The sequence below is a fragment of the Maylandia zebra genome, linkage group LG7 (genome assembly GCF_041146795.1).
Source record: "Maylandia zebra isolate NMK-2024a linkage group LG7, Mzebra_GT3a, whole genome shotgun sequence".
NCBI lineage: Eukaryota > Metazoa > Chordata > Actinopteri > Cichliformes > Cichlidae > Maylandia > Maylandia zebra.
The window spans coordinates 12,681,267-12,692,289 of NC_135173.1; the positions used below are offsets into that span (position 1 = coordinate 12,681,267).

The 11,023-nt window shown below is 36.1% G+C and overlaps 1 protein-coding gene across 5 annotated transcripts in view; it reads right to left on the minus strand.

Annotated features, from left to right (window-relative positions):
* chd2 (chromodomain helicase DNA binding protein 2) overlaps nt 1-9,550 on the minus strand; it is a 28,245-nt gene extending 18,695 nt beyond the window's left edge. For all 5 annotated transcript variants that reach the window (XM_076885777.1, XM_004553213.4, XM_004553211.4 and 2 more), the window contains exons 1-5: nt 9,350-9,550; nt 7,856-7,922; nt 7,647-7,707; nt 5,544-5,602; nt 2,487-4,354 (exon numbers count right to left, since the gene is read on the minus strand). Coding sequence is in view for 4 of the 5 variants with exons in the window: in XM_004553213.4 (XP_004553270.1) it covers nt 2,487-2,548 (62 nt within the window). In the remaining variant the exon portion in view is untranslated. The remainder of the gene's footprint in view (nt 1-2,486; nt 4,355-5,543; nt 5,603-7,646; nt 7,708-7,855; nt 7,923-9,349) is intronic.
* Between the last annotated feature and the right edge of the window lie 1,473 nt (nt 9,551-11,023).

The window sequence follows — 11,023 nt, forward strand, 5'->3', positions numbered from 1 at the left end:
GTTCTTCTATGTTGTATGAAAGTTTTATAGAGGCCTGAAGACGTATAAGGATTCAATGAAATAAAAATAAAAAAGAAGAGACATTTCGTTAGCCAAAAGGAGATAAAACTAATGCATAAAGCAATAAGAATTTTAAACATCTCATCAGATTAATATTTTTTCTGACGCTTTCAACTTTGATGCAAATGAACTAGCCTTGTGCGTAAACATATAGGTTTTGGCCGGAAGTTTCAGTAAACAGGGGTTATCAGTGGATAGATTTCTGTGTGCAGTTATCTTTTTGGACACAAGGCGTCACCAGAGCCCAGCATGGCTGGGCATAAATCTCAAGCAATCACTGCCTTTTACAATGGATCACATTTTAAACCATGAAAACGGCATCGTGTCCCATAAATGTTTTCATTAAAAACATTTGGTGTCATTACGTCTAATGAGCATCATTACTTTTATTTTGAAAATGGAGAAAGTGCTTATAATAACCATCTCGTGCCCTTTTTTAGACGATGCGAATTATGCTAAAGGCAAAAATAAATTAAAATGGTTGAAAGTACGCTATTACAGCATACACATGTTGCGCTCCTTCAAAGACCAAACTCGGAAGTAGATGGCTTCTTCCGCTTTAAGTGAGGTCAGGAGTGGGCGGGTCATAGAGACGTCCTCGAATTATTACTGGCTGGCGTGTTGCTAGGTGGCCACCTAGCCTATCACAGCCCTCCAAGCAGTCTCCCTAGCATCTGAGGTCTTCCTGTTCCTCCTCTGTGTAGTTCTGAGCTGAGTTTTAATACTGGTAAGTGAGCAAGCTGGGTACACAAAGCAAGGGCCATTTTGTGACTCAGGAGAGTATGTAAATACTACTTTCATGTCATTTAATTACACAAACCGGATAGATTTCCCTCATGTTGTTATTTTGGTTGCTTTGTTTGAATGCTCATAGTGCTCAGCTCTCTGTCTAACAAAGTCAGGCTGTCAACCCTGCAGAGGACACGTTTCAGTCACACTAGAGGAAAATACTAAAATGGCTGCCACAGGATCACACACAGAGACTACAAGTGTGATGTAACCTAACTGCAGTGTACAGCCAGTGTAATGCTGTGAGGGTGCTTGCAAACTGATGTGTCTTTTTTTTTTTAAACAGTCTATTGAGGTCAGGTCGCAGTATTTGCTTTAACATGGCAGTTATTCTTATACTGTTAGAAAACAGCATTTATGCACTGAGAACAAACAGATCCTGAAGAAAAAGAGCAGCTAGTCACCCCAGCATTATCCTCAAACCATGCAAGATTATTTGATGACATCTTTATTGATCAACAGATGTTTCCACTGATTTTGATACGAAGATTTGGTGTACCTGAGGACCACAGGGCCTTGCAGACATCAACAAAACACAATAATAAAAGTGGACAATAGGGCAAGAAAATGCCACTGTGTTAAAGTATTCAGACTCCAGGCCAGAGGCCTTTACAATCAACCTAGCAGGAAATACAAATAAAAGCTAGATTTAAGTAAAAATTACCACTGTTTAGCTTCAAACATTCAAAATATACATGTTCAAAAAATACATTTACATCCATATACCCAAAATAAAATGAGCCCCATAATCATTTAAATGTAGTGGACATGAGGATAAGAGAAAAAAGTTTCGAATTGAAAATGCTCTTGCAGGAAAGTAAAAATAACACCTTAAAAACATGTTAAAATTCTGTAACATAATGTAAGGATGTGAACACTGACATAACCTCTTTTTTTACTTTTAGCAGCTGTAAACAAAACAAAACACAAAAAACAACACAAAAACTGTTTACAACCACTGAGCTTTAATGGCTTTTTAATAAACAGAAATAATCCAGTATTAAAAGGTAGATGTGGTAAAACTTTAAAATATTTGGCCAAAAATGTAAATACAGAATAAAATAAAAATAAGTAGAGACTGACATAAAGTGAGAGTTGTGGGCACTTGCAAGGTCCAGAAACTGTCTGGTAAAGTATGTTACATATAAAATAGTTGTAACACTGTATATATTAGTGTCCAATGACAAATCAGTGCACCATTTCAGAAATAAATCAAAACCCCAAAATCAACAACGTTAGTTAAAAAAAAAAAAAAAAAAAAAAAAAATGGTGCAATGCAGTACTAACTCCAAGACAAGGTCATATAACATTATAGCGAACGGACATTAAGACATCTGTGACAAGTTTTTTTGCAGAATAATACAGGAGGAAAGGCTTTCCCAGTGGTCTAACACATGCATCTTGTGGGCAAAGATCCATAACACAGGCCTGAAACCTCAGTATTGAGTGTAAGAAATGGTAAGGGGGGAAAAAAAAAAAATCAGGGTGTGGCTATTAAACAATAGCAAGGTCATTCAAGACACTAGTGCACGTCTTCAAAACCACGTCGCATATCTAACACAGGTGATCAACCATGCTTGACAACGTAAACAATCAAAGCAGAAACGAAAAAAAGGTAAAAAGTATAAGGCTCATACCTTGATGCATTGCTTTGAGTCGATCCTTCATCCTCTTGTTTTTTACTTTTACTCTTCATCATTGTTGTATCCTGAAAATCTGAATGGATGTTGCTTTTGTCCTGGTATTTACTGCCAAAAAGTTAAGAGGAAGCATGAACTATCATACAAGTCCCACAAGATTGCTTTTGCTCAGGTGGCAGCTAAAGCCTCGGCGGTGCGACACGAGCAGGGAAAAAAGCAACAAATCGAAGAAAGTAAGGATCATTATTTACATCGCTGGGTTAAATAGACCTCACAAAAACGACAGGTGCTCTCACAATAAGTTAAATGCCTTTGAATGTCTTTCAATATAGTTCACAGATCGAGCCGCATGCCGTTAATTCTAACTGCGTCATCAGACGAAGCGGTAGAAAAATAATATTTAAACATGAAGAAAAACAGTAAATTAAGCTTGACACAGTGTAAACATGTCAATTCAACGTGGAGAAAGGTGCTAGTCCATAAATGAACTATTAGAATCTCGTTCGCCCTATAACACTTTAAATATGCCTCCGACTCGAATAAAAATAAAGATGTAAAGATAATTACTTAATAAATTACAAAAACAGCCTTGTTTCTATAAAGCTCGTAGGCCCCTTGCATTCTTCATCTACTGAGAGAGCGACAGAGGAGAGGCAGCAGCACACTAAAAATGGAGGCGCGCCATGGCTGCCAGAGACCAGTATGGAAAACAACGACGAGCACTTCGCCGGAGCAGACGGCTCCTACGGCTCGAAAAAACAGCACTAAAACGGCACAAATCGCGTAGATTTTCGTTAAAAACACGAGCGCACGATCGTTGCCCTCAAAATTTCATCAAAAATCGAGCAGTCTCGGACGAAAAACAGGCAAAAGAAACGATCTAACGAAAGCCCATGGCACCCTTCCCAAGGCTCAGCCGCCATCTAGAGCTCCTTCCCTGCTCTGAAAGCTTTGCCTTTGATTGACGTTATTTCCATTTACCCCACACTCAGGTGATGTTTAAGTCCCTCCCCTTTTATTATGTTTTTAAAATTCGTTTATATGAACTTACATACATTTTCTGCCCCAGGACACAAGCCTCAAAGTGAAACCTTTCTTGCCCTTTGATAAAAGGTAACAATACTGAGAGGCTGTAAAAGTATATAGTTTGCACCAATTACATCACTTCCTGCGCAGGCAGGAAGAAGGACGACCAGTAGCCATTTTAGAGAGCCTTTGGAAACCATTTGGGCTCTGACCAGAAAGCTTTTAAGTGAAGTGTATTTTCAGGTGTTTTAGGGTTAGTTAAGCTTCACCAGTGGGGCTAATTAAATGGAAAAAGGGGAATTTTAATCACTCCTTTCTCTTTTATCTTATAAATCAACTTGATAAATTCCAACTCGAGTCTGAAGCTCAATTTCTATGGCCATACCTTGATAATTATTGACACAAAGCCAATGAAAAGTAATGTGATATTTTGTATGTATTCACAAATACAAAAACGAACTTCCGACTTTAGGTACTTCAACGTTGTCAAATTTTTTCTGCAAATGTGCCCTTGATATTTCTCTGCTAATGAAACAAAGCCAGGAAAAAATATACGAGGTCACATACTTTATTTAAAACAACATTTGAATATCAAATGTACAAAAGGCTGACTTTCCAAAATCAAATGTTAACTTTTCAACGAGTCCACTACATAGCCAGCAAAGGTGTTCCAGAGTCCATGTTGTAGGTAAAAAATAAAAAAAAATAAAAATCCAAATGTCAAAGTCCAATCAGAAAAAGGTTTCATCTTGTCAAAATTTGGCTAACCGCCAAATAACTTGCCATCTTCACGTTAAACAACGTAGTCTCCACTTCAGCAATATCCAGTTGAATGGGGTCTTGATAGGATAAAAAAAAGAAGGAAGAATTGTAAGCCCACAGTGCAATGTCCAGCAGTTAAAACCAGGTATCCTAAACTAGATTACAATTATGCCAGTCAAGCAACATACGTAGCTAGCTTTCAGCTGCGCTAGCGATCACTGTGCAGGTGTATTTTGTTTTTTGAGAGTTAAGTGTTCCTATGAACGCGGAATTGATTAAAAAGGATACAAATAGTAAGTGAACTGTAATAAAATGGCATAGCGATGTACTGAATGCGAATTTAAATTCGATAGGGTTCGCAACTGAACTTTGTAACTCTTGATACGTTTACAATGAAACCCAAGACAATGTTGTGTTGGTCCCAAGCTTTAATGGCTGTGGTACTTTTTTGTAGTGCTTTAAAAAAAAAATTGTGTGGGTTTTAAAGTAATTAGCACAATGAAATATGGGCTGAATAGGTCTTCCAGCAATTTGCGAAAAGCATTTCCTCAACTGACCACCAGGAGTAAAATGAGTCTAGAGTTGCACCTAAAGTCACATCAATCAGTTACGTATGCAATCTATTCACGCAACAGCTTTGATGTTCACACAAATTAGGAGTAAAACAACACAACACAGGTCTGTAAGCAAATATTACTATATGAAAAATATGATCCACTTCATCAATTACCAGACTAACCAATTACATGAGCAACAGATGAACAACACATTAGCATCCAATAACTGTTAAAGCAACAGTTCAAACTATGGTCATTTTCAGTTGTCCACTATTCAGCAACAAGTAACTGTGGTTTGGTATTGGTCTTGTTCTATCAGGTTTTCAGCACAATGAAAATCTATAAGATTTGGCAAAATTAAGTATATAGGTAAATATGGCTTTTTTATTAAATGCCTACAGGAGGCAATACAGGCAACATCCCCAAAAATTGCGTGTAGCCGCATGAAATTGTTGTGTGTATCCTACAATGAAATTTATCGTCCCAAACTTCCCCTTTGTTAATTCATTTTCACAGCTGTTTTTTGCTAGCCTCTTAGAACTAAAAGTGAACGTCAGTCATAAAACATGGACAAACTCTACTTAAAGCAAACCTAGTTGAACTGGATCTAAATGTAAATATTCTGTTGAAACTTAAATTTGCCAATCAAAAAGCACATGACAAACGCAATCAGGTCAAAAAAAAAAAAAAAAAAAAAAAAGGAACTTACAGAGCTGTCTTCTTTTTCTTCACAAATTGAAATCTTCTCCGCAGTGTCTTCTGTCTCCACTATAGAAAAGATGAGGAACAATGAATGACACCCATTTAAAATATTCACAGAAAGATTTCCAGCTTTACAGGCTTTAATGAGCTTTAAGTGCTTGGACCTTTTAATCTATAAATGCTAATTCTAACTGTCAAAGATGGCTTCCAAACACTCATTTTCGTTGTTTCCAGTTGAGAATGATTTGAATGTGAGGAACGCATTTCTGAGAAAACAAAACCAACTTTTATAGCAATAATGACTTGAAAGATAATGTTATTTAACATAAAGGTTGAGGAGAAATGGTCACATTTAAACTCATACTGACTTCAACCTTTGTTGTTAATGTAAAATCAGTATTTTGTGCTTTAAAAGATCATATATATATATATATATATATATATATATATACACATACATACACACACACACAAGCACATATTATATGGTAGATGTACTGGACTGAATGACAATTAGAGCTGGCAGGATCTTCTTAGTCGTTTTGCAGACTTATAATTTATCTAATGCAGATAAAAAAATACTTGGCAATTTATAAGTCACTGTCGAGACACTCAGGTGTTGGTGTATGGTACATTTATGTGCTGTGTAACTCAAGTAGCTTCGCAAGTTAAAACTATTGCAGTTCTTTCTTTTCAAATTTATTCTATCAAATGAAATACTTTGTATTGCTCACTGGAGAGTGTTTCCTTTATGTTCTGTGTGTGGGTATATCTAACCTGTGGATTTATTTTAGGATTTTTACAGTTACTTCTTACGATTAGAAGACGAGATTAATAAATGAATGCTTTTTTTTTTTTTTTTTAATCACACCTGAAAAGGACACCGAAAGACTTGAATTTCTGTGCGGAGAACAAATTGTGGTTGCCACTTTAATTGGTTTGGCAACATTTATGGGAAATAATCTGTTTTTTCCATTTTGAGAAAATTCTTAGTTACTTATACTTGTTACCCATCTGTGCAAGAAATTTTCCAAAATTCAAAATGGTCACATTCTTGGCTCCAAGTACTTCTACGAGACCCGTTCATTCCAATAATCCAGGGACTATAACCATTTTTATGTTATAGTTAGTGACTTTCAAGTTGAATTTTGCTTCCCAATTTATCAAACATTTTAAAATGTAAGATGTAATTGAATGTGGAGCATTTGCAAAATTTGTCAACTGCTTCCAGACACTAAAGTTCAGAGGAAAAGAAAAGGTTCAGTGACACTTTAGGTATAAATGATTAACAATTCTGCCCCAGAGGAGTTGAATTGCAGTTTTTAACACTTTAAGTTTTAGTACACCTGCAAATGAGATGCAACAAAAGTTCTTAAGTGGTAAAGCATTAAAAGCAGAAACGTTAATGATGATGTGCTAAAGTTTCCACAGCCTGTCGTTTACACATCTGTTACAAAAACATTGTCTCAAGTATAATTTACGATCACACACGAAACGCATTTCTTGCCCATGTACTACAATTGGTGTCATCGTTTAAAATCTGACACAAGAGTTATGAAAAGAACAATCCTTAAGATTAGTCACAGGTTAGCTAGTCAATTGTAAAATTATCATCAACGTGTTGCAAATAGAGATGTTCTCTTAAAACAACACAATAGCAGTTTAATATTAAGCAATTTAAATATTAATGTGCTGTAAGCTATAAAAATGTGCGAAGTGATCTTACGTGTCTGCAGTACACTTTATTCTAAGTGGCGGGAAAATTATTTCGAAATAACCGCGTAACGTTGCCATCCATAGTAAGTGAGCCCACTTCTATACATTTGGAATTTATGTGTTACATCATACACTAGGGGGCAGAACTGTGTTTGTTCAGAAGCGTAGACGTAGCGGTACTTCCTAATAATGATTCTGATGTACAAGCCAAAAACATAAATGTGGACTTTACAACGTTGCTTTTTTTTAAATCAAATTAGTAAGGTTATTGTTTTTTAATTGTTATTGTGATTTTTTTTTTAAATAATTCAGCACTTTTTTTAAGAGTTCAAAGCTCAAACTGCTTATAAGAATTCTTCTAAAGACACTCAAACTGCCTTAAAATGATACTTACAGTGTCTACTTGCAGTACGGATCACTCAAATTCTTCCATTCACGTTCGCTAAATGTCAACCCTTTGAAATAACAAAAAACAAAAAAAACTTTTTTCAGAAAGGAACTGTGACAACAGCACGCCCTACTGGCTGCAGGTATGCAACAGTAAAGACTAACGAATGGTAAGACTACGCAAAATACCCTGGTTGGTACAAATATAAAACATACCATTTAGATAAGGCAAAGCAATCTCCGCTCTTCTTTGACGTCATTTGGGAAACATCACACCGAATCCCTGCAAAAAACAAAACATTATTTTGATTATTCTAGTAGTCGCAATTAAAAAAAATCAGAACTTACATAGGCATACAAGCCAGTCATAAGCAAGCCATCTGTTTTAATACCTTTTTAAAGCAATATTTTAGGATTATCCAAGACCTCATTAACATATTACCATATTACAAAAACCCTAAATAAGTATTTACATATTTAGTTGTTACTTAGTAAAACTGTTTTATCTTTGCGTGCTTTGTTGACTCAAAACACGACTATATTTGTCTTAAACAGTAACATCCACTAGAGAATACCTTAAGGAGGACATTTTGTTATGTGTAGGGTGGTACTAATCCGTTGGATTTAACGATATAGTCAAAGTTAGATGTATTATGCCATAAAAGACTAAATATCATCTGCTTTTATTATGTGTTGCATTTCCCTTTATATGTTTAGAAATCAACAACCTCATCCATGAGACTGAGATATTAACATGATTTTATGTCTTTATTTAATTTTATTACAGAATTTAGAATTTCCTTAAATTCACATACTTTTGGTGAAGCTTTCTAGCATAACTTTTTCTTTACATGATTTACAGATGTAAAGTGACTTGAAGAAGAAAATTTATGAGAATATTTAAATGACTTCTCCCTTCAGTACCTCAAAGGGTTAAAAGCCAACACCCTATTTTGTATTTCTAAGTATATCTTGGCTTTTATAATGTACAGAACCTACATTTTCACAATCAAGTTATGTACTGTTTATGTATGGTGTCTAAAATAAAAGGATTTTAGTTAATAGTCATATTTTGGACATTTTAGCAACTTATCACAATTTATGTAAAGTATTTTTAATTAATAAGCAATGAGTATATAATACTTTGTTACATCTTGCTACAAACTATATCTGAGCGGTCTGTGTTAATAAAATGTAAGAAATCATCGATTTTTAAATATTTTTTTCATCTAAAACTCGATGAAAAACCTCAAAAACCGAATACTGTGAAAATAAGCAAAAATGTACTTGAGGTTGTTGCGTTAATATCAATCAGCTCCCGATACAACATTTTTAAAACGAAACTTTTGCTTATTTTTGCTGGTTTTGTCGAACAAATTCAGACAAGGGCATTTGCCCTTTCAAGGACAAAGCAAATTTTAAATGCGTAGGTTGAAATAACTCCAAACAGGTCGCGAACAAATACACTTTCAAAAATCTAAACTAAGCTAACTCAAAACTGCCCTTACAAACATACAAAATCCACAAACTAAAAAACAAATGCATGCAATTTAAACTCTGCAGACCCTTTTCTTTTTTTTCTTCGCTAACAGCACACCATAGCCATTTTTACCAACACTGCGCCTATCTGTCGTTCTTTCCACCATATTGCTTTACACGCCTGGCTCGTATTTTTCAGCTATTAATGTATGATTACTCTTAAGTTCTTACCAATTTCACGGGCCGTGTCTATCCCCCGTCATCTGCCTCGGTCAGTGCCGCATTTTTGCGCGATTTTCGCCGTTTTGGTGGGTCTTTGAGCCGCATCGCTGAGCCCTTCCTCCACTCCGTCGTCGACGCTTTGCTCCTCTGCTGCGTGTGTCCTCCTCTCTGCCTCTGCCTGAGCTGATATCCTTCAGCGGCTCTGCCCACTTTTGCTCTCAACGTAAGCCAAGCTCCACTTCCTCTACAGCCCCATCTAGCTAGCGCTAGCATCATACTGAACATAAAAGAAATGTCCTCCTTTTTTTTTCTTTCTTCGGCTGAGCTCATGCCACGTTAAAAACAGCATATTTAAAACATTGTCGTAAATGAAAGAAGTTAACAAAACATTATGTTGGCCAAGTGTAGCTGTATATTTGTCAGATAGAGCTACATTAGGACGCTAGCTAGAAGTCCAAGTGAGAAAACTTTGTACGAATATTGTTATGAATATTGGCCACGAAGCTACAGTTAGCTTATTGAGGGTATACCAACACTTGAATCTAGTGTGTGCTTTCAGGCTACCCTTTTTTCTTTTCTTTTCTCACAAATCAAATGTGAAATAGTTTGTTGTTGTTGGGGGGTTTTCTTTACCATAATGCTGACCTTCTTTGACCCCCTTCCTTTTTATGGCCTTAAAGGCTTGCCGGGGACCTTAATAACACTTTATTAAGTTATAATACATGTTTTTTTGCTACCATGTGAACTCAGCTTCATTGAGGCCTTGCACACAGTCTTTCTTAGCCTAAGATGATGCCATGCTAGATGTGCTATGAAATTAACTTTTTATTTGTTAGTTTTGAACAGAAAATTCAAATATTTAACTGCATAACCCCCCCCCCCCCCCCCCCCCAAAAAAAAAAGATGAATTGAATGGACTGGAAAGACCAAATCTACTTCAGGGTTAAGACATACATGAGGATGTAGCCGGATATAAGCACAGGTGTGAAATAGACAACAGAGGTCCACACTGCTTGTGACAACCTGGCAAAAATCAACTGATTTCAGCCCATTATTAACCTTAACTGCAAATAAACAAAAGGAAATAGAAAGGAAAACTCAAACTAATAATGTAATGGATGCATTGAGAAATCTATTGAGAACAGCCAAACATGGCAAGCTTGGCTTGTTCAGTGAATGCAGCCTTTGTTGGACACTATTTGTTGAAGACTCTGGTATGCACGCACTCCACCCCCATCGTGGGCCAATGAGATGCTCCACACAGCAGCGCATGCTCTTTCCAGTGGAAAATTTCTATAAAAAGATCATCAGCCTAGCAACAGGAGTGCCCTGCTGAGGTATTACAAATTCAGACGCCTCAAGTGAAGTGACCATGGCCTTATTTTAAATGACTGGTTGGATGGATGGTCCTTCCTGAATGCTGAAATCTAAATATTGTGCTCTGAGAGACTGACAGGGTTCGCCTCTGTGCCCCAATTGTACAAGTGCCACTCCTATTTGGTTCTTAAATGTGTTTATTTTAATGTTGCTTTTTGTAATGTCCTTAATGTGGTGTAGTTACAGTCATGTAAGATTTTATATTTATGTATAGATTCCAGTTTTAATGAAATTAATAAATGCATTTTGGTAAGAAAATAGAGTGTAGAAGAGGGTTTTAAAACCTGTACACACAACTTCACAAGA